The sequence below is a fragment of the Trichechus manatus genome, unplaced genomic scaffold (assembly GCF_000243295.1).
Source record: "Trichechus manatus latirostris isolate Lorelei unplaced genomic scaffold, TriManLat1.0 scaffold00001, whole genome shotgun sequence".
NCBI lineage: Eukaryota > Metazoa > Chordata > Mammalia > Sirenia > Trichechidae > Trichechus > Trichechus manatus.
The window spans coordinates 19,149,855-19,177,235 of record NW_004443937.1 but is presented as its reverse complement, the minus strand read 5'-3'; the positions used below and the strand labels follow the sequence as shown (position 1 = coordinate 19,177,235).

Genomic DNA, 27,381 nt, shown 5'->3' with positions numbered 1-27,381 from the left:
ATGACAGTGCGGACCAGGAATCAGTGCAGGGCAGATTCCAGTAGGCCGTGCCTGTGCTGCTTGGGGCTGTGATGCTCAGTGCACAGTGCAGGTAGGCAGGAAGGAAGGGGGAGATTGTGATGTGTGGAGCTAAGATGGGTATGGGAAAGATGAGAGAGAGGAGAGAGGTACAGGGGCCAAAAACATACACACAAAGAAAAAGAGTGCTAAGGGAGCTTTCTATTGGAATGGAGAGATGAGAGACTGAGAAATGGGGAAAAACAAAAAAGAAAAAGGGTAAAAGAAAAAATGTATAAATCGAGCAACTGGAAATGAAGAAAGACAAAAAGAGAATAAGAGAGAGAAGAAAACAAAACAAAGAAACAAGAAAAAGAAATGCCCCCAGTGATGTCTCTGTACGTCTGCACAGAGTAAGGGAGTAGCCTTCCAAGCCACATGGTACTGCCTGGCTAGATGGGGCTCCTAAGCCAAGAAAAGAAAAAGAAAACAAACAAACAAACAAAACAGAACAAATCAAAGCAAACAAACAAACAAAAAGCCCCAGCGGTCTCACCAGCATGGTGGCAAGGGCCGGGAAGCAGTTTCACAGTCAAGCAGTGTTTCGCAGGCTTTCAGGAAGAAGCAAAGATGGCGCACGGAGCCAGGTATTTGAAAGAAAGGAGGGGAAGGTGGTGAGAGGTAAGGAAGAAATCTAAACAAGTGGAAAAACGCAACACCAGCAGCCAACAAATGGCACTCAGGGAGCTGGCCATTGCAGGCGGGTGGGATCCAAGTGACACTGGGGTGAAGCTGGTGCTTCCTGGCCAAGAGATTGTGGCTGCAGCAAGCAGAGGAGGCCAAGTGGGGGTGAAGAAGGGTGGGGGGTGGGAAAGCGTATATCGCTGGTTACCGGTTGTTCTGTCTCCTACTGGAAGCTCCGTGAAGCTGCTTTCTCATACCCCCTGTTCGCTGATCTCTGATGGGAGTCCAGGATGGCAGATCCGTGCTGCAGTAGCTGATAAGGGACCTCTGAATGTATCTCTCCTCGCTCTCTGTTCTCAGTCAGTTTCTTTCTTCATTCAGTGCTTGGCTGAGTTCTTTATCTCTTCATTTGATGCTTAGGGTTTCAGGATTGACGCATGATTCTGTTTGACTTAGTTTTTTGGATCTTTGCTGCGAAGGGATGGCGTGGTGCTTCTGACTATAACACCATGATGCCCCACAACCATGTTTTTTAAGCCCTCAGTTTCTCCAAGAATTGGGAGTAGGTTTGGTGCCCCCTGGATTCTGTCCTTTCTGACACAGTTAGCATCCACATAGAGACTGCTGAGCTTCTCACATCTGTGCCAACTTCTCCCCTAGCCCCTGGGGGCAGCAGAATTTGGATCTTTGGAAGCTCCACCTCCCAAATTCCTGCCCTGCACCCCAGGCTCTGGCACTTTGCCCTCCCCAACCCTGAGCCTGGCCCTGCCCTGGGAAACTCCTAAGACTCCCGAAAAGACAAACTCACTACTCACAGTCAAGGGCTCAGGGAGGCCTCAGCGCTGGGTCAGGCCAGCCTGGACCACTGCTGGCAATGTCACTTACAATGCCGGAAGTCCTTGGGAAGGTTTTCCCAAGACTTTATGAGAGGTGGCAGTGTTGACCAAGCACAGGGACATAGCAGATGCTGAGAAACACAAGTGGCTGTGTCCATGAGGTCTCTTTCAGGTGACAGTGACAGAGTCCAACCCGAGCTATTAAGGTTAAACAAGAAAGGTAAGTTATCAGCCCAGGCAGCTGAGAAGTCCAGGAGTGCTTCGGAGAAGACATTCACAGAAGCTTCCTGGCACCCACTATAGCTCTACTTGTGCAGACTGGGAGGGCACCTAGATCCCCCAGCCAACCGAGGTGTCTCCTTCCGCAGCGCCTGTGGTTGTTCCTGACCGTCCAGTTAACCCTTTCCACATGTCTGGAGACGTGGATTTCTTCTTGCTTAGAGACCAGGAGCGGAATAAGGCTCGCTCAGTGAGTACCCAGCACTGGGGCCGGGCCTGTCACCCACTCCCTCATCACAGCTTCCCTGCCCCCAACTTTTCCTGCTCTCAGAGCCAAATTTCCCTTCTTAAAACAGCACTTTCCTTGGGTCACTTTCCCACTCGAGAATAACCAGTGACTCACCATTTCCTCCGAAATCAACTCAAAGCTCTTCCTGTCTCTCACATGTCTGGCCTGGTCGCCTCCATCTAACCCAGTCCAGTCCCTACTGTTCCTGTGCCTCTGTAGGGTGTCTCCTTGGAGCTGCACATGTTAACAACCTCAGCCACCAGGCTTCCTCCTCTGCTGCTCCCTGCACAAGATACCACCCCTCTTCCATGACCCCTGACCTCCAAGGCCATCACAGACCGTGCTGACCCTGCCCCTGCTGCTCACCTTCTCCAGGAGCCACCCTGACTGCTCAGCCTTGCTCAGTCCCCTCTCCTTGGAGTTCCTGGAGGCCAGATATGCACACAGATGTGTACACACATGCACACACACAGGCCCATTGCCATGCCTGGAGTCACCAGGGCCAGCTCTTATCCCATGAGCCACTCTTGGCACCCCAGCATGGTCTCTCCTGCTTTCTCATCCCTGAGAGCTGTGTGCCCAGAAGTCAAGATGGCCCACTCCCCCCGTAGCACCCAGGACAGCCCACAGAGGCCCTCCTAGAGCCAGGCATCTCCATGGCCTTAGGAAAAGGCCAGGGGGGTCAAAGGAGTCTTATGCCTCCTTGCTTTGGCTGGGAGCCTCCCCCAGGCTCACTGAGAGGGGCACACTGCTGGTACCCACATAGACATCCACAGCACGTGTAGCACCTCACCCAACATTCGATCAGGGTCCCAGCCCCCCCAGCAGACACACAGCCTGTCTCCTCCAACTCAGGGCTTAGCGTCTCTGACATTCCCTAAAGCTGGATTCTCAGGGCGTCCCCAACCAACAGCAGCAGCACTAGCTGGGAACTTGTTGGAAATAAACATTATGGCTTGCCACAGATGGACTGACTCAGAAACACTCTCTGCCCACTAAGCTGATGCAGCCATGTGAAAGGCTCACCTGGAAGGAGCACTCAGCTGGCGGTGCTGTGGTCCCCATGTCCCTGAAGCTCCCACGGTGGAGGTGGAGGAGGAGTGACTGCAAGCACACACACAAACCTCTTGGGCCTCAGCCTTGGAAACCCTCCCTTTCTTCTCTCCACTGCAGGCTTTTCCTCTTCTCCCAGGCCCCGCCCAGCCTCAGGCCTCCTCTGCCTTCCCCTCCTTGATTCCTGAGTCCTCCACCCACCCGCAGCCCCACCTCCCACCCCCAGCTCACAGCCCAGGCCAGGCAGAGTTCTGCAGACCCTCACTCCCCAGAGGTGCAGGAGTCAGCCAGGGTGTCCCAGCCACAGAGGGCTGGGCCACCAGGAGGGATGGGACAAGCTACTGTCAGAGACCTGCCCCTGGACCCGGACCAGAGGGGAGGAGAGCCTACCCCCCCCCAACACCGCCCCAACTGGAGGGCAAGGGGACCCAGAGCAGAGGAGGAGGGGCAGATGGGGGCAGGGCTGATGGGGCTGTCAGCTCAAGCTCTGGACTTCAAGTTTCTTTTGGGAACTCAGAAGATCTGAACTGCAGGTAGCCAGATTTAGCAAATCAAAACACAGGAACCCAGTTAAATTTGGATTTCAGATAAACAGGGAATGATCTTTTAGTATAAGTATGTCCCATGCAATATTTATCCGACAGTCAAGTTTAACTAGGCATCCTGCATTTTATCTGACGGCTCTACCTGGACCCTGTTCTTGGGTGACCAGTGGAGCCACCTGGCCGCAGCTGTCCCTCTGGGTGCCCCCTGGTTGCCCTGTGTCTCTCCACTTGCCATCCTACTCATTCCACTCCTTGTGTGTCCCCAGAGCCCCTCCCTCCAACACACAATCACCCCTCCTACCACAGCCCCTATCCACCCCAACCGTAACCTCGTAACCTCGGGTGGGCGTGATGGAGAAGGATGGAGGCTTAGATCGCAGGGCCAGGGCGGGGAGAGACTCCCTGACGTGGCCGGATCCACCTCCAGGAGCGGGAGCAGAAGAAAACCATGCGGGTGCACGAAAAGATGACGTACTCTTCCAAAGCACTGGCGAAGTGTACAAGCCTGCGGCGTGAGCTGCAGCTGGAGGATGACGCAGAGGAACGTGAGGTGCGCGCTGAGGCGGAGCAGCTGCGCACCATCCGAGACAACGTTGCCTGGAAGCTCGCTGTCACCAAAGGTTAGCACCCCCTTTACCCTCACCTACTCCCGCCCCTGCCACGAGCGTCAGGGGACTCTGAGAAGACTCCAGGCTTGCACGTGCTGGTGCAGGGGAAGGCCCTGTTTTCACAGAAGCTGAAACTATTTGCCATGCAGGTGCTGGAAGTATTTTAAAGAGCTTTGAAAGAAATGGGGCCGGGCTGATTTGATATCTGCACGGAAAAAAGGATCTGACCCCTACCTCACACCAATCACAAATATAAGTCCCGATGGAGGGCAAAGCTAATGTGCTTTTGTAGAGAAAGACATTTGAATCCCATTACTGTTTGCTTTCTGAATAATGACCACACACAATGAATGCAGACTGTACGAGGTATCAAATACAGGCGATTTGGCTCAGCGGTTGCACATAGCAGCTCTGGAACTAGATTTTCTGGGTTCACATCACAGCCCCGCACCCCCTATGTGTAGTGGTGGGCAATTTACTTAATCCCTCTGCACCTCAGTCTCCTCCTCTGCCAGCCTCATAGGATCATGGAGATTAAATGTGTTCATACAGCTAACATACTTGGAATAGTGCCCACCACATAGTAAGAATGAACTACACGTGTGTGAGCTATTAGTAGTTGTAGTACCCATAGGAAATCTTACATACTAAATACACACTAATATCCTACCAACCCAGATAATAAAGTACAATATTGCAAAGCTAGAAAGAAGTAATTGAGACTAGAGAGTTCCAGAACATAGAAGGATTACAGTGGTACTAAGTGTAAGTATAAAATGTTAAAGGAACGCCCCAGTCTCTACCTCTGACAGGCCAGGTGGCTTGTTAATTTTGTTAGGAAACCCCGAGTTTGCACGGATGTTTCTTGTACCAAGCTTGGCCACTAACCAGACATTTAAGTTCCGTTGTCCACCTTCCACTCCTAATACCTGGGACAGCCAGGTGGTGTTTGGATAAGGAGTTGTGCCTTCTTCTGGAAATACAGAAATGGTCCCAAGCAGAGAAGTGGATGAGGTTCAACAAGGAGCCAGGTATGGACCTCCAGAAAGGATGAGCCCCCAGTGCATTTGGGCCGCAGAAGCCTCGGTGCCTCAACCTTCATCTACAGGCAGGAAGCTGGGTCTCTTTGAGGCCAGGGGCTTCTCCAGCGCTATCGGGGAGGCAAGGACCTCTTAAAGTGAGGTTCTTTCCAGCACGCCAGGGCTTTTCTTCTGGAAAGAAAAGGACTCAAGTGGCAAGGCCAGAGAGCCACACAGTTTTGAGGTCATTTCCACACCCCAGTCTCTCCAAGGTCCTGGAGCTGAGACCTTCCCCTCCAGAAAGGCCAGGGAGAGGCCCCGGTGGCTGTGGTCATTGGCTTTACTGTCTCTCTGCCAGCACTCAGGAAGCTCGTCCAGATGTGCACCTTAAATTTCTCTTGCTTCGTTTAAACACTGGCAGTGTAGACTTTGCTGCTGCCCAAACCAGTCTCTGAGAGCTTAGGGTGCCCCAAGTCAAGATCCCCCCCTTCAGGTATTGGCCAATATTATTAAGTCCAGCTGGGTGACATTTCCGGGGTGGGGTGTCCAAGAGCCTCATTCTAAGTAAGAAGGATGCTACAGCAAGAGAGGGCCAAGTCAGACCTAAGGAAGGACTTCTCACCTGGTACAATCTCCAGCCATAGAGAATGCAGTGTTTTCTCTTCTGCTGGAGACAGTACAAGAGCACCATCTCCCACGGAGCCGGCATAACCTAGCATCGCAGCAGGCTCACAGCAGAGCCCCAGACCAGGAGTCTCTGTGCCCTCCTCACTGCAGGGCTTCCAGCCCTCCCCCAAGATGCTTCCCTTATTTCATTGCAGAAAGGAGAGTGGCGTCGGATAGCATGAGCAAGTACATCGACCAGAAGCGGCAGATGTTCCTCATCCAGGTAGGCCCAGCTGCCCAGCAAGGGACCGTCAGTGGGCATGCCAGCCTGGTGTGGCACCATGACCACTCTGGTGGCCCTCAGTACGCCCTGGAGATGAAGTGGAATGAGATCCAGCGGCTGGAGACACTGGCAGCCAGGGAGGAGGCCAAGCTGGAGCGGGCCGAGAAGTCCCTGGAGAAGGATGTGGCCCTGTTTGATGAGTTCCTCAGGGAGAATGACCGCAGCTCAGTGCAGGCCCTGAGAGTGTGAGCCTGTGGGGTGGAGGCCGCAGGGGTCATGGGGGTATGACTCTGACCCCTGCGTGCCCTGGTCCTCTGCCCCCCCCCCCCGAACCCCTGCCCAGCCCCAGCCTAGCTGCCCCTGCCACCTCCTGCCCCTGTCCCCCACCCACCCTGTCCCTTTGATAGTCTGCCACTGGCTCCCTGCACCCACCCCACCCTAGGGCTGAGAAGGAGACCAAAGCGAAGATAGAGAAGATCTTTGAGATCCAGGACCTCACCACCCAGATCATGAACATCAAAAGGTGAGGCCAGGAGCCATAGACCAAGCAGGAGTTCAGAAGGCAAACTGGGCCCTTGGTTGGCCCTTCCTCAGTTTCCCTCTCTAGCATTTCTCATGGTAGCCAAAGGGATTGTCTCAAAACCCCAGGAGATGGTACTGCCCATTTTCCAGATGAGGAGACAAAAAGAGAGTCAGTGGCTTTCCCGAGGTCACAGCACTGGCTGCTGGGAGGCAGGGATGACTTGGTCAAAGGCCACCACTGCTCCACACCCAGAGAGAGGGACAGGCAGAGCCCCTAGGGCAGACTACAACCTGAATGTCACAATGAGCTAGTAGCCCCACGTTAACCCAGGAGACCTCCCCACTCTGATTCCCTCCGGGGCGAGCACTCCTTTTCATGAGGCAAGAGAGCAAAGAGCAACCCCAGGCTACGCCGGATTGGAGGGCAGGACCACCTTGTATGGCTTCGCTGAGGCATGAGCCTGGCCTCACCCTCCTCCCCGGGTCTAGCGAAATCTCCAAGTTTGAAGACACTCTGCAGCAATACAAAGTCTACAAGGATTTCCTATACAAACTGTCACCCAAGGAGTGGTTTGAGGAGCAGGAGAAGAAGCAGGCTCTCAAAAAGGCCAAGGAGATGGCTGACACCCCCAAGGAGACCAGCCTGCCCTCTGCAACAGGAGACAAAGGTAGCAGAAGGGGAAGGGAGGTCCACAGGGGCAGGTCCACTAGTGGTCCCCCGAGACCCATGCCCAGCTGATAGGGGCCTCCGAGGAGCCCCGGCCCAGGGCAGGCCCCTCCCGCCAGCTCTGCTCAGCCCAGGCCGGCACTGGCTTGGTGAGGACGGGCTTTCCTCTGGAGTCCCTCCCTCCTGAGGCTGGGGAAAGACAGGGAGGCTTTGTGTCCATGAACAGTGTCCCTGAGGCCTTCCTCCAGCTGCGGCCACTAGGATTTCTCTTTGCTTCCTGTAGGACCAGGAAGCAGGAATAAGATGGCCTCCCCATGGGCCAAAGGTACATGGTGGCCCCAGGTGGGAGGGGTGCTCCAAGACCCTATAGGGGCGCCTGGAAACCATTCTTCTGCTTCCTCCAGAGGGGCAGGCCTCAAAGAAGGCTCCGAAGCTGCGCCAGGGGGCCCGGCTGGGGCCGACCCTGTCTAGCAGCAGCAGCCTCCAGGCGAGCAGCCAGCTCAGTGTGCCCAGCGGGCTGGAGTCCAAAGGGTGAGTGGGCGGTGACAGCCGCAGGCCAGGGTCAGTGTCCTGCCCACCATGGCCCCAGGCTGGGGACACTGGGCCGGCCCAGCTCCCAGAGCTCCCAGCCCAGAAACCAAGACGTCTTATAAGCGGTGGGAGCTGCCACCAGGCAGGTCATTTCTGTCTGGTTCCACCAAATGGAGCCAGGGAGAGAGGGGGCTCCCCCAACACTGAGTGTGATGGGCCAGTGACGGAGGGAGGCCGGCCAAGCAGATACTACAGGAACTAGGCAGCAGGTGACCAGGCCAGTCTTGTGGGCCTGGGGAGACACTGGGAGGAGGCCAGAGCTTCAGAGTCCTTCTAGAGAAGCCAAAAATCTGGACCTGATGTAAAATTACCCAGATTAAATGTAACCGTTTCTTTTAAGTCTTTTAAAAATATAATGGGGGCCAAACAGAAACTCCAAACTAATCTGTGGGCTGGTTTGCATTCTCCACCCATTTACAAGAACTTGTCCAGCAAGGCCAGGCCCACCCTCTCACTCACCCCCTTGCTGTGGCAACGCCCCCGTTACTCCCCCATTCACGGACGAGTTTTTTGTTTTTCTAATTAAATGTAAATCTTCGCAATAGGTTATACGTTCACATGGTTTAAAAAACAAAACTGTATAGAAAGGTGAGTTGAGCAGTCCTCCTCAACCCACCTCTGCCCCTATCCTTCCAGCCCCCACCCATGCTGCTGGAAGCCACAGGTGGGCCCCGCAACGACTTTGATGATCCCCTTGTGTTTCCTTCCAGCCATGTTTATGCAAGCATAGGTTGAACCAAATGAATTTGCTGTTTCTGTAGGTCAAAAATAGTCACATACTTAGATGTTCTTACGATTCGCTCTAAGAGAAGTAAAGGCTATATTCTTGTGACCCCTTCCTGTCAAAAAGGAAGCTGACCACACATACCTCCTTCCTCTCTCTCAGCACTGGGGCCACGAGCTGCCTTGGCATCATGTCCAGGGTGCCCTTCGCCTCCTGCACCGTGGCCCCACCAAGTACGTCCCTGTAGACTTACGTCCTCTGTAGGTGGGCACTTGAGTCATTCTTTGCTGTGCTATTTGCATGCATGCGTCATGGTGGGTGTGCAGGGGGGAGCTGCAGCAGACATTGCCAAAGGAGTGTGCACCTGGGTCAGGGGGTTCACCTATAGCCTGGCCAGCTGTGGCTGATCCTCCTCCTCTTGCTGAACCAGGTACCCCATAGCCTCCCGAGGAAGGTGCTTCACCAAGGCTGAGAAACATATCTGACAATCCCCTGGTATAAGTGAGACTGGCCTCTTTTTATACATGTATGTGCCATTTGGAGCCCTGGTGGCACAGTGGTTAAGTGTTCGGCTGCTAATCAAAAGGTCAGCAGTTTGAATCCACCAGCCGCTCCTTGGAAACCCTATGGGGCTGTTCTACTCTGTCTTATAGGGTCACTGTGAGTCGAAATCGACTCGACAGCAATGGGTTTGATTTTTTTGGTTTTTTATGAGGCATTTGGCATCCCCAGTGGTACAAACGGTTTATGCACTCAGCCACTAACTGAAAGCTTGGAGGTTCGAATCCACCCATAGGCAACTTGAAAGAAAGGCCTGGCAATCTACTTCTGAAAAATCAGCAGTTGAAAACCCTGTGGCACACAGTTCTACTCCAACACACATGGGGTCACCATGAGTTGGAACTGACTCAACAGCAACTGGGTTTTTTTATGAGCCACTTACGGGTGTTTGTCTGGGAACTGTCTATTGGTATCTTCTGCCTACATTTCCCCTGGGATATTGGTCTTCTTTAGCTCAATGTTTGGGAAAGCTTTATCTGTTAGTAAGGCCAGCTCTTGGATATGAGTTGAAGATATTTGTCACTGTTGGTCATGGGTCTCTTGAGTTTGCTTAGGGTGATTTTTGCCATGCAGGTTTGTTTTCTTTTGTTCTGAATGTAGGTGGGTTTGCCAGGCTTGCTCTGTGGCGCTTGGTTTTAAATTGTGGTTAGAAAGGCTGTCCCCTCTCTGGAGTTGTAAAGAATTCTTGCTTCTTGCTCCTAGGCTTCCTCTGCCTTCTCTTTGGGGCTTTCCATAGTGATGGCCTATCCAGCTCCCTGACCTCGAGGTGCTGGCAGGGGTGATGGTCAACCTCCGTGCCTACAATGAGGGCCCTGCAGGATTGCTGGTCCTGAGCTCTGGCCATAGCCTCAGAGGGCTGGGGCTGCTGCCAGAGCACTCGCCTGCCCTGTGGAGTCTGGACCCTCTGGGGTAAGGTGCCCTGGCAGGCAGCTGGCAGGACCAGGAGAGCCCTGGCAGTGCCTACCCATGGCCCCAGGGCATGGGGGTTGAAGACTCAAGGCTGGATCTGTCTATTGGCTGAGCAGAATCATTTCCAGGTTTGATGACCAGTTTGGCCATTCTGATGGGGATGAAGCAAGATCTCATTATGGTTCATTGCTTTCCTGGTGACAAATATGAACACTTTTTCATATGTTTTTGGCTATTCAGGCATCTCCCTTTGTGAAGTGCCTGTTTGGTTTTTGTATGTTTGTATTGAATCACTGGCCTTTTTCTTATGGTTTTCTAGTAGTTCTTCATATATTCTGCCCGTGTATTCGGCCCTTTATGTGGTAAGTGTACTACAGATAGCGTCTCCCAGGCTGTATCTTGCCTTATTACTTTCTTAATATTGTCTTTTTAGGAACAGAAATTCTTACTTTAATGAAGCCCATTTACCAATCTTTTCTCTTTTGGTTGGTGTGTTTTAAGAAATCTTTGCCAACCCTGAAATCACTAAGATACTCTCCTATGTCTTTTTCGGGAAGCTTTATCACTTACCTTTTACAACTAGGTCTGTGACTGTCCTGAGTGAGGTCCTGGGTAAGGGGGAGGTGACTGAAATTTGACCAGGATGGAGATCAGACTGCAGGGTGAGGGTGGAATTGGGGACCCCCCAAGGAGGCTGCCGCAATAATCCAGATGGAGGTGGCGGTGGCTTGATGAGGCAGCCATAGTGGCTTGGGACACGGGTGGGGATCCTGGCTGCGCTCCCTCATCCTCTCCCTGTTGCAAGCTCAGTGTCTTCTGCTCATCCCTTGTGTGTCCCATCCTCTGCCCACCCTTCTGTATGACCACCTGGAGACCCACTCCTCTGGGTTTGTCACCACCTGTCCCCGAGCTGTACACCCAAATAAGCATCCCCTTTAGATGTCCACCATCAGCCTCCCATGTCCCCAGTGGCTGCTTCTAAGGCTGCATGAGAACCCAACTGTCACCAGTTTTCAAACTGGCCCTCATCCCTCCAAGCTTTAATCCTTAACCAGAAGGCAACCACCACTGGCAGCGTTAGGGCTGGGCCAAGCACACTCCTTACGGGGAGGGACATCAGAGGCCCTTCAAGGTGAGATAGGCAAATGCTTAGGTTCCTCTCACCAAGGAGTCCTCATGTTGGGGAGTGGCTGACAGCAGAGGTGTGAATCCTGGCCCCTCCACCTGACAGATTTTCTGAAAAGCATCTTATGGGCTCCTGGTGCCCTGTTGGTGACCATAGCGAGTGGCCCGCCCCTCAGAACCACCATTTCCTCGTTTGTAAAGTGGCCATAAATGCAGGTGTGCCTGAGGCCCACGGCAGTGCTTGCTGAGGGTCTAATTGTGCCGGCCTCTCCTCTGGGAGCTTCTGCATTCCCCTCGGGTCTTCCACAGGGCCTTGCGCTTGCCACCGCGGTGGGATTATCTGTCTGCAGGTCAGTCTTGTAACCCATAGATGGGTCAGGTCCGACTCTCAGGCCTGCCCTGAGGAATGCCCACTCCAAGTTCCCGGAGCTCATGCAGCCCCAGGCCGAAGGTCTTCCTTGCAGGGACGGGGGTCAGGAGCCACACTGGGAATCAGGCGCAGCCGTTGGGTGCCTGTGTGCGAGGGAGCTAGGGCCTCGTCCCCGGGGCGCGGCCTTAGCCGCAGGACGCCGCATTCCTGGGCAGAGACCCAGGCTGGGCAGGCGGCGAGAGGCGTCATCAGGCCCAGGTGGGTCCTCATCCAGCCGCCCTCTGGTCGCCTCCGCCTCACACCCCGGGTCCCTCATTGGGCTAGCTCTGGACGCGGACGCCCCACAACCACCGCCCTCGCCGTCCACCAAGGACCAGCTGCCGCGGATGGATGGGGGCGCGGGCAGGCAGCCTCACCCACGGAGCCGCAGCGCGGGAACTGGAGAGGCAGAGGCGCTTTACCCAATGCGGCAAGAAGCCGTTCTGGAAGCGGGGACGGGGTGGGGGGCTGTGCTGACTAGAAGGTGAAAGTCCTCCCCTCTCCGCCCCCGCCCGCCACTGCGAGACAGGTAGGGACTCGAGGGGGCAGCTTGCGGCCGGGGGCGGGGCGAGGGCTGTCCTGCGCCCCTGGCCGTGGCTCAGCTGCCGACGCCACCCCTCAGCAGGATGACCCCCGCCCCGCTCCCGGGGCCTGGCCCCTCGCGGCCTCCGACTGGCCAGGCTGAGCCACTCTTCTCTGCAGGTCGAGCTTCCTCCTGGCGCAGGAGGACCCGGACAGCGACAGTGAGGTCAGTGGGCCGGCGGGGGTGGGGGCGGGCCGGGGCGGGCCGGGCTGGCACCCAAGCTCATCTGGGTCGCAGGAGCTGGAGTTGTACTTCACCGAGCCCCAGCAGCTCCTGGAGGTCTTCACCAAGCTGGAGGAGCAGAACCTCTCACTGATCCAGAACACGCAGGAGATGGAGGAGACTCTAGAGGAGCTGAGCTTCAACCTGAAGAACACCCAGAACCGCATGTAGGTCCTGCGTCGATGGGATGGTACTCTGTTCTAGGGCATAGGGGACCCTCCCAGGCCGGTCCTGTCCCCCCCGGAGAGGCAGGTGACCAGACCGAGGAGGCACGCCCAAGTGTTCCCTCACCTCAGGCTCCTTCTGCTGGGCCCCTGACACCCTGACGAGGGCCAATGAGCCCTGAGGAGGGACGAAGGTGCACAGCAAGCCTGGAAGCCCGGCTCCCTGGAGGTGCTCAAGGCCTCACTCAAGAGCGTTGAGCAAGAAACTGGGCGGAAGATGCTGGAAATTGCATTTGCATATACAGGTGTTCTATCACAGAATGGGGAAGGGACAAAGCCTCCAGACCTGTGCCATTAGGTGCAGCTGTACTTGCTCTGCCCTCAGCCATGGCTCAGTGGATGGGGCAGCACAAACAGGGTAGGAGCAGGTCTGTGAGTGAGCAAGGCATGGAAAGACAGTGTTGTCAGGTAGGCATCTGGGACCCATGTGGGCTGGGCCTGGGCCAGGTGGGGCTATCTGGCCAGCTCACGAGCACTGGGGGCCAAGGCTACAGACCTTGGGCCCAGGGAGCAGGCCAGGAGCTCTGCGGCCTGAGCCAGAAAGGCACTCCTGGAGGAGGGGAGGCATACGTGTGTGTCCAGCCTGGCAAAGCAGCCAGGGCTCTGGTGAGATCCTTGGGAAATTCCAGTCCCAGGGAGTCAGGGCAAAGGGGGGTGGGCGATGGCAGACTGCTGCCCAGCTCTCCCTTGGAGCCTGGGGTGCTTTGTCCGTCCTGCTGGGTGTGGCCATCAGCTGCTGGTGGAGGCAGGAGCTCTGCAGGTACCTGCCACCTGGACCCAGGACAGCTAGGCAGGGCACCGGGTGAGGCCTGATAGGAGGGAGCAGGAAGTCATGCATTCCCGGGACAACACTCACTGAGCCTGGGCCAGGCCCGGTCCTAGGCCCTGCAAGTATAGAGCAAGGCCTCGCCCTTCTGGAGCCGACCTTCTAAAAGGGCACAGACAACAGACTAGACAATAGACATCTAGGTACTGATACACGCCAGGAAGAAAATCGAGTGACCAAGAAGGAGGATCTGAGGTGGCGGGTGACAGCAGACAGGAGGGGCAGCCCAACAACTCACCAAGGGACAGGGAAGGAAGCCAGCCACATGCAGGCCTGGGGGAAGAGCATTCTAGGCAGAGGGAACAGACAGTGCAAAGGCCCTGAGGTGGGGACTGCCTGATGGCCTCAGTGTCCCATGGGTGAGCCACACTCTTAAGTACCCGTGTCCTCTGCTACTCAGTGAGTGGAAGTCTCCAGAATGATGTGAAACCACCAGTTCTTAGGCAAGATTTTGTTCCCTGGAAAGCTGGGAGGTGGCAAAGACAAAGACAGGTGAGCCAGGGAGAGGCAAGCAGCCTCCTGGTGTCCCGGAGAACCTGGCGAGAGCGCAGTCCATCCCCAACACACACACACGTATGCACACATGTACTCATGTACACCCATGTACATGCACACTCACGTACATTCGCACATACACATGCACACGCCCACACCAGAGCAGAACCTGCAGGTGCCACCCCAGAACCGGTCTTCAGTGGGAGCAGCCACTCTGATGGTGAGCCGTCCCTGAGTGCACTTTATTTCCAGGGAGTCCCAACCTGGGTGCACTTCCATGAACTCAACCACCCTTTTGCAGCAAAACACAAAATACAATTTTTAAAATATAGACCACAGAGACGGAGCAATCTTTTCCAACACTGGAAGCAAGAAAGTGTGGTTGTGTTAGAGACAGGGTACCAAAAAACAAAAAACAAAAAAAACCCACAAGAATGTTTACAGCAGAGTCAGTCATAATTGCCAAGAACAGAAACAACCCAGACGTCTATCCGAAGGTACAAAACTAATACATCCAGGAAGCATAAACAAACTGCAGTACTTCTGTACCATGTGCATTAATTCCCTGGGGCTGCTATAACAAATTACCATAGTTGAGAAGATTTAAACAACATAAACTTATTATCTGACAGTTCTAAAGTTCAGAAGGGCTGGGTTCTTTTCTGGAGGCACTGGGGGAGAATTCATTTCCTTGCTTCTCCAGCTTCTAGAGGCTGCCACATTCCTTGGCTTGTGGGCCCTTCTGTGTTCAAACCAGCCATGGCATGTTACGTCTTCCTCACATCTCCTTCTGACTCTCCTGCCTCCTCCCCCTTCCACTTGTAAGAAACTTGGTGATTAGATTGGGCCCACCTGGATAATCCAAGATCCTCTCCCCATCTCAAGGTCAGATAATTAGCAACTTTAATTCCTCCTTTCAAGTAACATATTCACAAGTGCCAGAGATTAGGATGTGGACATCTTTGGGAGGTCTTTACCCTTTGTTACCACATTTTTTCTCAATTGTTTTGATGGCATGTGTTTTCAGTGTTGGGATGCATGCTTACTAATTGAGTGTGTTTAAATTTTTGGTTGGTAATACGAATTTTGAGAAATATGATCTGGTAATACAAGCCACCAAAGAGGCAAGTGGCACTCTGTGGTGTGACAGTATACCTGACCCCTATACCAATGAGAGCCAGAAAACTAATTTATTGCGGGCACCTTTCTATTAGGTTACATGGGGAACCTCTGGTTTTCCAAATATGACACAGAAAAACCAAAACAAACCCACCAGGGCTCCACAGCACTCAGGAATGCCATAATTATGCTTGCAAGCCTTATGTCTCACAGAAATAAAGGGGAAAAAAAGGCAAAAATTTACAGAACACAGCCAGGAAGCATCACCTAATAGAATGCTCAACGGACACAACAAGGCTCCAACTCTGGTCTGCTGAGTTTCACGTATTTCAAAATGGACTCACCTTGATGCTACATGTGTTAGAACTGGAGTAACGTTTTACCTCTGAGGTCCATAGGCATAAAAAGTGGTTGGCATACTGCTTATGCCAGTGGTAATGAAACGTTGGAATAATACTCAGCAATAAAAAAGAACAAGCTTAACACAGGCAGCAACATGGATAAACCTCACAGACGTGCTGAGGGAAACAAGCTCTAGAACCAGCTGTAGTATTCCTGCGTAACAAATTACTCCAAAATTTAAGCAACTTAATACCCACTTATTACTTCACGATTTCTACGGGTACGGAATCCAGGCACAGCTCAGCGAGTCCTCTGCTTCAGGACTCTCACAGTTGCCATCGAGGTTGGCTGGGCTGCAGTTCTCTCAAGCATCCACTGGGAGAGGAACTGCTGCCACGTGGTTGCTGGCAGGATCCAGTGCCTCAAGGGTCAGTGGACTGAGACCTGAGTTCCTCACTGGCTGTTGGCCAGAGGCCACCCTCAGTCTCCTGCCCTGTGGACTCTCCAAATGGCAGCTTGGAAGTGCTGGCAAGATGGAGGTCACCATCTTTTGTAACCTAATCCCACAAGTGACATCCCATCCTATATTCCATTGGTTAGAAGCAAGTCACTGGGCTCAGCCTATACTTGAGGGTGTGAGCACAAGGCAGGGATTGATGGGGGCCTCTTAGAGGGCTGCTTACCACACAGGCAAAGCTAATCCGTCTGAGAGTGAGAGACATCAGCTCCTTGGTAGCCTGTGGCTGGGATGGGGAGGGAATGACTGCACAGGGCATGGGAAACTCTGGGGGTGATGGAAATGTTCCGTGTCTTGATAGTGTTGGTGCTTACACAGGTGTATAAATTTGTCAAATTCATCAAACTGTAGACATAAAATGGGTGTTTTATGATTTGTAAATTATACATCAATAACAAAATAGTGGCAAATTACAACTTTTTATGGCTGACTTTGTCACTTGACTTTGCACATTGACTTTAAAAGCCTGAGTTTTAGGCCAAGTCATCTCTGCCACCTCCTCAGACAAGAGGACAGAACATCATTTACTCTCTGCAGGGCCAGGACTAGGGTGAGCAACAGAGTGCCTAGGGCACAAGTTTAAGGAGGTACATGCATGCCCGAGTGAGGCTCCCTTGAAGTATGTGCCCCTGGCAACAACCTTGCCTTCCCTAGTGCCAGCCCTGTTCTCTGCGCACCTTGCTGACAGTGAATTGAGATGCTCACACCCCAGCCCCTTCCAGCAGGGGCCAGGGAGAGCCCAGATCCAGGAAGATGGAGCCTGGGACATGGAGAGAACACAAGTGTTCCAGAGCATAGCTGCGGGAAGTGACAGAGCTTGAACACAGAAAGTTAGTACTGTGCTTCCTGGCAGCTAGAGTGCATGTGGAAGGAGGCGGGGGGTATATGATCTCATGAACCAATGAGAGGAAGGTGACCAGAGGTGTTCGGGGAGACGCAAACCTGACTGGGCACCCAGCCCTTCCCACGTTCCCACCATGGCGGCCAAGGGAACAGAAGAGAGAAACCAAGCCTGAATCCCTTCCTAGACACTGTGCAGAGCTGCTGGCTTCTCCAGGGACGGCCGGCCCAGCCAGTAAGTCAGAAAACGAGCCGGTCAGAGCCCAGCAGGATCCCAGACTCCCCATTACTACAAGCAACAGGGCTGGAGGGCTCTGGCAGGCAGGGCTACTAGCTGCAGATGAGGTACCTCAGCCAGCTCCTGGCACCCCAACCCCAGCAGAGGACAGGGCACTGGGATGGTGAGTCGTGGGCAGCCACCACGCACGTGGAAATGAAACTCCATAGCTCGGATGAACCATCCTGCACATCAGCCCCAGTCCAGCCTTCGCCCAAAACCTGATGAAAATGGCAAAACTCATGTTGACTTCCAGCTCTTAAGGACAAGCAAACAAAGTCTCACCAAGGACACGAGAAAATACATTCAACAAGGGGACGAGTTCGAGAAGTCAAAGCAAATGTAGATACTGCAAGAATTGGGAGAAAATGTCCAATTCCTCTTCCTGAAACGCACTGCATTCATGTCACATGAGAGACCCCTCTGGAGCAGGAAGAACACAGGTAAGACCATGAGGAAGACAGGAAACAGCAGGCAGCCAGGCACTGGGGGAACCTCCCAGAACTCAGAGGAAAAGGGTGAGAGGAAAACAAGGAGAAAGGACCACAAGGAGGACAGGGTGAGTGACACCATAGGGATCAAGGAGATGAAGACAGACCAAATGGAGGAGAAGCAAAAGCCAGCGGCACCGTGGCGGTGAACTTTCCTGATCAGAAAAGGCACTGCAGCTCATGGCCCAGGCCCTGCTGAGGGAGGGAACCACAGCTAGACACACCCCAGTGGAACTGGAGAAATCAGAACAAGCATACCCACAACCACCAAAGCAAACAAGAAAACAAAACACCGGTGTGCCTATAAAGGAAACAAGAACTATGTGCCTTGCCCGGTTCCTTGCCAATCCTAGATTCCAGGGAGGAGCGGCAGGGCCTGGCGCTCGGGGTGGAGTCCTGTATGCTGATGGTGGAGCTGTCGCTGATGCGCTTACAGAAATATGGTGAATCTGTTTTGCTTGATCTTGTGAATGACCTTTATTAAGGTTTGGTGGTGTTTCTTTTTAATACCAATTTAGTAAATTTTCTGGTTTGGTGTCCCCAGGCATTTATGAAGGGATTTTTTTTTTAAACTTTTTATAATTTCTTTTCCAATTTAGTCCAATAACACTAAGAGAATTTCAAACACATAAACGTATACAAAAGTAGAATAGTATGAGCCGCAGGTTCCCATCCCCCAGCTTCACCAGTGATCCCTCATAGCCAGTTGGTCCCTATGGACCCCACCCACTTCCACATCTCCCATATTAACTTGAAGCAAATTCCAGACAGTATGTATTTCATCTATAAATATTCCAGTGGGCACCTCTCAAGATAAAACTCTTTCATATAACCACAATCACACCATCATCATACCTAAAAAAAAAAAAATTTTAGTATCATCAAATATCCATTTTCAATTTTTCTAAAGTCTCATAAATGCCATAAAGAGTTGGAGTTTTTAAAATTGTCAGTTTGAATTAGAATCCAAACAAGATCCACACTTTACAATTGGCATGCGTCTTAAATCTCTTTTAATCTGTAAATTTCCTCTCCATCCTTCTCTCCCGTGCAGTTTGTTGAAGAAACCAGGTCACTTTTCCTGTAGTGAAGTGCTTCTCACCCTGAATGTGCATTTGGCACCCGGGGTCTTGTTAAAATGAAGTGTCTGATGTGGCAGGTCTGGGGTGGGCCTGAGACTCTGCATTTCTGACACCCATGGGCCAGCCTTGGAGGAACATTTTGCGGTGTTGTCATTCCTTTGTAGTTCTTGTAAATTGGCAGTTGGAGCTAATTCGGGGAGAAAAGGTTCTGACCCAAGAATTTTTAAAGATAACTAAAAAAATATATTTCCCCAAGTCACTCCAAGAATGGCGCAAAGCACAGTCCATGTACCAAAAGACAGAAGGCAGAGCTCAAGCACAGTCACAGCTATGACAGCTGACTTACCAGTGTGACAATGGAAGTAAAAAACAGAATGTGATTGTGTATCGTTTATGACTAACACCCCAGAGCCAAGCACACTCACCTCCTGCGGCTGAGCACCTGGGGCCAGGAACCCAGTAGGTGTTCATCACCCGTTTCCCCAGTGGGCCCCCACCAGCACATGTTGTGGACTTTGGGTTTGGACTACTTACGGGCTCCTGGCCTTTGCCCTGCCACCCCAGAAGCCCAGCCCAGAGTCAGCTCTACCCTTGGCCCCTGTAGCCAGGGGGGTGCAGCCTGAGGACTGCTGGGGGGCTGTGGTCTGCACCCCTGTGGCCAACAGACCCGGAGGACCCATGGGCAAAAGGAGCCACAGCTGTTGGTGCCCTACGTAAGATGAAACAGTGTCAGGAGATTACATCAACAAGGGGGAGCTGATGGACGTTACAGGGGAAGGAGGGCACCTCTGAGGCTCCCAGGCACTGCTGGCTGAGCACTGGCTGTCACTGCCATCACTGTGACCAGGACATGCCTGCAGCTGGCACACACTGGTTGGACCCTTGCCAGCTACTGCAAGTGCTGGGATTCCCACTCTAGAAACCCCGACATATGATGGTCAATGTCTGTGCCATAATGACGGATAAATTTTTTTTAATTTTATTATTATTTAACTTAAAAGTTGATGGTTACAATTCTACTCCTAAATGGGCACCCAAGAGAACAGAAAACCTATGTCCACACTAAAACTTCTACATGAATGTTCACAGCAGTATTCTTATAGCCACAAAATGGAGACAACCCAAATGTCTGATGGATAAACAAACTGTAGTATACCCATACAATATTATTCAGCCATAAAAGAGAATGCAGTTCCGAGCATGCCATAACACGGATGAACCTCAATGCTCAATGAAAGAAGCCAGACACAAAAGATGACATATTGTAGGATTCCATTTATATGAAATGCCCTGAACAGGCAAATTCATAGACAGAAAGTAGATCACAGTCACTGCCAGGGGCTGAAGGAGAGGAAACAGAGAGTGACTGCTAATGGGTACGGGGTTTTCTTTTGGGGTGATGAAAATGTTCTAAAATTAGATTACGGTGATGGTTCGACAACTTTGCAAATATATTAAAAACCACTGAATTGTATGTATACTTTAGAAGAGAGAATGTTGCGCTATGTGAATGATTTTAGCACCCTACTGCATGCTAGGCCCTGTGCAAACACACATAACCTGGATTAACCCCCAGGACAGTGGCTGGGGCTAGGTCCTTAGGGGCTCAGGGAGGGGAAGGGGCCGGGTCTGGCTGAGTGAGCCAGCCCTGCCGGTCCTCCTCTCACCCAGGGACCGGGAGGTCAACCAGCTGAAGCACTGGATCAGCACGATGATGATGTCCATCGCCAAGGAAGAGGAGACAGCCGCCGAGCTGGAGCTCAAATCCCGAGTCTTCCACTTTGGAGAGTACCATGGCGCTCAGCAGGTGGGCCAGCAGGCAGTGGGCACAGCGTCAGGGGAGGGCAGGAAGAGATGTTACCCTGGGATCTGGGGTGGCTGCAGGCCCAGGGAGGGAGAGGACCCCTCAGCTCTGACAGCCTATGAGGTGAGTGAATTTTGCCGCTAAGAAGTGAGACTGGGTGCTGCTACAGGGCTGCCTGCAGCCCTCCCTTGGGCAGGCTGGGAGCTGCATCCTGGAAGCCACCCCAGCTGGCCCAGTGAGAGCCACACATCACTCGGCCTTTGGTCTCTCATGCAACAACTATGTCTGTTTCTTAAACACATACATGTCCAGCAAGGTGACCTTGTGGGGAGGAAGAGGCATGTCCCCAAGCCTGGCTGGGAGGGCAAGAAAATCCTGAGGTGGCAGCAGCCCAGTGATGCTCCAGGCTCAGCTGGTGCCCTCCCTGACCACACACCCAGGGCCTCGCCCGCATGGACCTGGCTTCCTTATCCATTCACACACGGTGTGCCAGGCACTGGGCCAGGACCCAGGGTGTGGCCATGAGCAAGATAGCATGGCCTTGCCTCGGAGACTCAGGGCCGCTCACTGCACACCAAGCCCTCTGCAGGGCCTTCTTGCTGCTACCACTCTCTTCATCCCACCCAATCTGGGAGGCAGGCGGTATTAACCGTCTCCGAAGCGTCTGACAGCCTCAGAGCGGGAAGGTCATTTGCCCAAGGCCACACAGAAGGCAAGCAACAGGAAATAGTCTTGGGGTGGAGGAGTTTGGAGGGCTCCCCGGAGGAGGAGCTGGGCAGTGGTAGGCAAGCTGAGGCAGCTGGCAGATGCCAAGGAGCAGGAGTCAGCCCCTGCCGGATCAGGAACCCAGCATCTGGCTGACCACAGGAGGGCAAGGGCGTTTCCAAGCCTGGACTCCGCATTCTGTGCCAGGCAGCACCTGGAGCATGCTCACTGCCCCCCTCCCTCCCCCGGAACCTCAGGCAGCTGTGGAGTAGCCGGGCCACTGAAGGCCTGCCTCTCTCCTGCAGGACAGGCTGCTGGAGAGCCTAAACAGCAAGGTGCTGGACGTGTACCGGCACTGCATCGGCCCCCAGCAGGAGGCCAACTTGGGCACAGTGCAGATGCTGACTGTCATCGAACACCAGCTGGACGAGCTACTGGAGGGCCTGGAGCGCATGCCCCCGTCCAAGATCGAGCAGGCTGCGAAGGCCAAGGAGAAGGAGCGCTGCATGAGGTGGGTGCAGGCCTTCCCACAGGGGGGCCAACAGCAGGTGTCCCACACAGGAGGGCGGGCTGGGGCGGCAGCGGGCCTCCACTTTCACAGATCCTCAAAGGGCCGTCATGAGGACAGATGCGGCCCCTGCTCTCCGAGAGGTCTCGAATTGGGGCGGGGGGGCCCGGGACCCACAGGCGCCATGCTAAGAGAGAGAGCAGCCCAGGTCTTCGTGGGATGCTAAAGGCGGGCACCAAACTCAGCCCAGGGGGCCAGGGAGGCTTCCTGGAGGTGGTGACAGTAATGCTGATTGACAACAAGCAAGGGCCAAGCCAGGAGACTCAAGGAAGGGTCTAGAAGAGCTGGAGCAGAGTGACGGGTGGCCAGGAGGGGCTCAGCCCCGAAGACAAGGATCATCAGCGAGGGCTTTACACAGAGGACAAATATGGCCAGATCCAACCTGGTTACAATTTTTTTTTCTGGCTGGACTGGACGGAGGAGAGGCTGGAAATGGAGGCGCAGGTGGGGTGTGAGGGAGCCTGAGGTCATCCCAGGCTCAGAGTTTAGGGCTGGAGCGGGTGGTGCCAGCTCTAGGTGTCAAACACGACAGAGCCCAGTGTTGTCCCATCCTTGGTGGGAGACCCAGGGGGTCTCCACAGGGTCCGAGCAGCCCCGAGCACCCACAGCCCTGCCTACCCAGCCCTGAGACCCCACCATCTGCCAATGGCCACCTGTCTGGCCCACAAGCACAGGAACTTATTCTCCCTGGCCTGGCACCCCGCTCGGAGCAGGGATCAGCAAATACTAGCTGACCCAAAGGATAGGACAAAGACCGCACTGACCCATCCTGCGGGGGCTGCGGCCCACAGGGGTGATGGTGATGGCCCTGCAATGACAGGGTCGGGGAGATGGGAGTCTGTGCCCCCTGTGGGGATGGTCTGATGGGCCCTAGAGACGAGGACCCTGGGCAGGATTGTGTCCATCCCTCTAGCCCAGGCATCTTTGCCTGAAAAGTACCATCCTTGGCTGTGGGGAGGTGGCAAGGCCGTGCCAGGGCAGGGAAGGCTGGGCATGGCCTGATTTTCACGACTGTGTGGCTGAGGTGGGCAGGTTGGCAGGGCCTCCCCAGTTCTTCATGCTATCTCTTGCCACCCAGGCTGCGGGAAGAGAAGGTCATGATACAGAAGCAGCTCCAGGAGGAGCGTCTGCAGCGAGCCCAGGCCCGGGCCCAGGCTGAGATCAAGAAGAAAGTAGGTGGGCCACCCTGGGGGGCAAGGCCCCAAAACTAGGCATACGGTGCTGCAAGGGTCTCAGGGACCCTGCAGCCCTCTACCCGACCCCACCCCCCTTTGGCATCACTGAGGCTTTGCTGGGCAGGTGGAAGCAGGCTTCCCACACCCAGGCCCTGGGATCTACCCTCCTCTTGGAACTGGCTTCCTCCCAGGAATACCGTCTCTTGGAGAGCTCTTCTGCATCAGGAGTGGGGCTACTAGCCCTCCCTGCAAAAGGCCCACAGGCACCCTCCCCTCCTCCGCACACTCTTGGTCTGTGACTGACCGCCGGGCAGAGCCCTCACATCCCTGTCCAGCAACACATACTCTACCCAAGGAGCTGGTAGGGACAAGTCAGTCCCTGCTTTCACGCCCCCACAATCCCCTCAGGCCCAGAGCACAGCCTGTGACTCAGAGCCCCTCATGCTGTCACCTCGCCTCCCCTCCAACACGAATGGGCTGGAAGAGCCACATGCCTTTGGGCCAAGGAGAGTTTTGGCCAAAGGAAGCCTGGCAACAGAAGGAGTATGTCCCCAAAAAAGGCCAGGAGCTTGGAAGCCTACTCCCAACTGACCAGTAAGGCAGACAGGCATCGTCTTGCTCAGACCAGCATTCCCCACTGAGCTCTGCAAATGCTGCAGGGTCTCCATGATTCCCACAGCCAAGGAAATGGGCTGTCTAGCCCAGCATTTCCCAAGTTATGCAGCCAGGCAACTGCCCCTCTTCAGCCTCCAGGAGTTACTGTTCCATGGAACTGATTTTAGTAAATGCCAACGTAGACTTTTTACACACCTGAGCTATGTCAGAATCAATCCAGCCCTTGCCCTGCTGGGCTGCCCAGGAGAGCTGACTGGGGCCGCTTAGAAGTCCCCCAGGCAGGCCAAGCCCCTGCCCTGAGGTTCTCTGGCCTCCTTCCCTTTTAGGGGTTGAGGGTGTCTGAGAATCATCACTCTAAGCTGGGCCTTTGGGGCAGTGATGACGTAAAGCAGATGCTGATGATGTTCATTTCCTCTTGGCAGAAAGGCAGAAAATTGGTGTGCCGCTCCCAGCCCCCAATTCTCAAAACAAAGATGGCGCCCAGCCACGCGCTTATGGATAAGGACAAAGAAGAGCAGCTCTTCTTCTTCACCTAACCTTCTCAGAGCCGTTTGGGGAGTGTGGCTGACAGCTCATGAAGGAAGCCAGCAGTGGGAGCAGAGCCTGGACAGGGCTCATGCCAGGCCCTGTGCATTCTGGCAGTTCTCTTCTGTACATTCCCTTTCTCCCACTGAAATAAACTCCATGTCTCTTTGGTGTCTTGAGGCCTGTGTAAGGAAGCTGACGCTGTTAATCAATCTCAGAAACCCTCTTTCATTATTTGGCCTTAAGCCTGTGCTAGAGGGAAGGAGCACCATCTTGGTTCTCCTCTAAAACGGCTGCTTTAAGAGACAAAGTCTCCAACTGCATGATGAGATGTAGTACGGGATTTCCCCGATGCAAAGACAAGAAAAGTAAGCAGCAAACTGGGCAGATAAACAGGTCATTACTACTAACTGAAGAAGAAAACAAAACGGTTTCAACACTCTATACCCAAATTCCTCGAATTAAACCAAGCAAAGCCTTTGGCGTGTGACTATACAAAAACTTTTATTCATTTGCACCGGGAGTTAGGTCCATTGCCAGGGGTGAACCTCAGTGCCCACAAGACGGTGACAGCCCACCCCAACCATTTGTGGTGTGTTCCCCAACGCCTGGGCAGGAGAGAGACCCAGACCATGCCTCCGAGACGAAGCACTCCTATGGCCCAGACCCTCCTCCCTTCAGGAAGGGAGGTGTAAGAGGCCCACAGGCCACAAAGGGACCACAACCACGCCGGCAGGGGGTGCCTGCCTCCCCAGAGAGAGGGGGGCACTATCTGTCAGTCTTAGAAGGTCTGAGGTGAGGGCCAGGTGGGCACATTCAAGCCCTGGACTTGTCTGTGACGCAGCACAGACTTCTGTGGAAAAGAACCATTTACAAATGTGGTTTTAATTCTTGCAGGCAGAGGCAATCTGGGCAGATAGATGCACCTCCGGCAGGACAGACAGAGAGGAATCACAGAGAATGCTGGAGTCATTCCAAAAAGCCAAAGCCCCAAATTCAAGAAACAAACACAGAATGGGCAGAGTTTAGATGATTCCAGTCTGAGAATCAAAACAGCATTGGTTGAATAACCATACACTCCAAAAGGCACAAGGCAAAAAAGCATTTCTGAATGACCCTGTGTCCATTCCATCAACTGTATTTAACAAATAAATATGTGCAAGATTATCAACTTGTCTTTTTGTAAGACAGACCTTACTCCGTAAAAATATACCTTGACATATTATATGCACATCTTCAACCTCAACAATAAAAAACATACACATACCATTATTACAGTCCTATACATACAGTATTCAGAACATCACTGTATAAACCGTTGTCAAATTACCATTAAACATTAATACCCAACAACAGAATTTAGAAAGATTATTTTAAAAGTGTTAACTCTACCGCACTCAAACTATGAACGACACCTGGGGCCCATGAAGAGGGCTCGCTCAGGTCCAATGACAGCCCACTGCACTCACTACCACTTCCTCTCAAATGGGCCGCCTGCTGGTCCGGCACCTGCCTGGCCCTGCCTGGTCTGATTTCACAGCAAGAACATGGACTTGAACTTAGCCTCCCTGTTGACGTGGCCACTTCCACCCTACAACACAGCAGAATCAGCCTGACCACAAACACTGTCCCCATGACTGGGATATGGCCTGTTATACGAGCTCTCAGGGAAAATGGTCTTTCTAGCTATGTCTCAGGCAAAATACTAAACACTGAACTAACAGACCCCATCTAGTTTACTACAGAGAAAGCTGTATTTGGCTGGGAAACCTGAATTCTACCCTATTCCTACTGACGTCTTTTCCCTTTTCTTTCCAATGCAACAAGTGCTGCATGGCTCAGGCCAAGCGGGAAAGAAAGGACGTTGCACGTGGGTGGCTGGTAAGGACCCAACTTGGGCCTCTCCAGAGGTGAGCCCCGTATCCCAAAGCACTGCACTTGTACAGGGCACATTCAAACAGCAGAGCCCCTGACTGATTCCTGATAAAACATAAGAAAAATACTTTCCGTAAATGCACCAAAAAGTTTTCTGAAGAATCAGGCTAGACTTTTGAGCAGAAGCTGAGTGGGAGTCCTACCCACGCCAACAGAACCATCTAATTGAGTCTTCGGGGGCTCTCGCAGCCAGCATTCTCACTGCAAGTCCTGGAGGTTGATGGTGCTTCTGGAGAACTGTACAGCCTCAGGACCAGCGGCATCCTCTGGGGCTGGGAACACCTCCTGTGAGCCAAGCAGAGAGGGTGAGGGACAAAGGGTGTGGGGCCAGGCCAGGGACGGGCCGTCAGCTTGACTGGGACCCGGAGAATTTACACACACATCTCAGAGGAGGTGACAGCTCCGCTCTCAACCGAATGCCTTTGTGGTCTCAATGTCGAATGAACAACAAAAACCAACGAGGCCAACCCATCAGGCACGTCTGACTTTTCTTAATTAAAAAGAACATGTTTTCCTATACTTTACAAGCATATTCTTTGAAAAACAATTAAAAACATAAACAAAATGAAGGGAAAATGGACTCGATACTGTGTTGTAGTCACTGCAGGTATTTTTCACACATAGACTAGTGAATATCCACACGTACTTGAGCATCTGCACCCATGTATCTTTTTACAAAAATGAGATCATCTGAATGATCTGAATGAGGTTATTTTGTTTTGTAACCTTCTCCTTCAACTTCGTTCATGCCAGCATCTTCCCAAGTTATTAAGTATTTATTCATCTACATTACTTTCAGTGGCTAAGCAGTTATCACAGCCACATAGCTGTACCATAACCCATCAAATCCATCTCGTCTTGTTGGAGACAATTTTCCACTTTTTCATTATTAGATTCAATGACGCAATGAACACTGTTTGGCCAATTACTTGCACACCGCCTTATTTCCTTAGGACTAAAGTCTCATGAGTGGCACTGCTGAACGTAATGGAAGAGACAGTACTGGGGTTTGGGATATACAATGGATACATAAACCACGCTCGATTTACATGCCCTTGGCAGTCTGAATGCCAACCTGTTTCTCACCAACGCTTTAGTCGGTATTTATTTCTGATGTTATGGAAAACGATGAACATCCCAATTTGCAACAAACTAAACCGACTGTTTGCATGGATTTAAAAAAATACGTAAGCCGTACACTGATAGAAATTACATAAGCTTATGCTTCCATTCTTTTATATTCAAATCTGAACTCTCCAATGCCACCTGTTCTCAGCAACTTAAGCAACTACTTACACTAACTCTCCTGGGTCTTTTCTCCAGATATGAAAAACTGGCCAGCCTACCTCGCATAGAAGAAAGAAACTAGAAGTTTTCAGTATAAAATAC

At 52.9% G+C, this 27,381-nt stretch overlaps 2 protein-coding genes across 4 annotated transcripts in view; one reads left to right on the top strand and one right to left on the bottom strand.

The window, feature by feature from the left end:
• Positions 1-307: 307 nt before the first annotated feature.
• CFAP100 (cilia and flagella associated protein 100) lies at positions 308-24,093 on the top strand (the record flags this gene model as incomplete). Its single annotated transcript, XM_012554136.2, has 17 exons — positions 308-357; positions 1,896-1,986; positions 4,051-4,243; positions 6,072-6,139; positions 6,221-6,384; positions 6,582-6,662; positions 7,151-7,329; positions 7,612-7,653; positions 7,733-7,859; positions 8,806-8,876; positions 9,981-10,113; positions 11,631-12,107; positions 12,350-12,619; positions 20,337-20,472; positions 21,480-21,685; positions 22,821-22,914; positions 23,955-24,093. Coding segments are annotated over 17 exons (2,496 nt in total), but the record flags the coding sequence as incomplete, so codon positions are not given.
• An 82-nt stretch (positions 24,094-24,175) lies between these two features.
• Positions 24,176-27,381, bottom strand: part of ZXDC (ZXD family zinc finger C) — a 63,903-nt gene continuing 60,697 nt past the window's right edge. The window contains exon 10 of one of the 3 annotated variants that reach the window (XM_023725648.1): positions 24,176-26,277. In XM_023725648.1, coding sequence (XP_023581416.1) covers positions 26,191-26,277 — 87 coding nt within the window. In that variant the 3' untranslated portion in view covers positions 24,176-26,190. The remainder of the gene's footprint in view (positions 26,278-27,381) is intronic. The other 2 variants (XM_023725669.1, XM_004368407.2) reach the window with 2 other exon arrangements.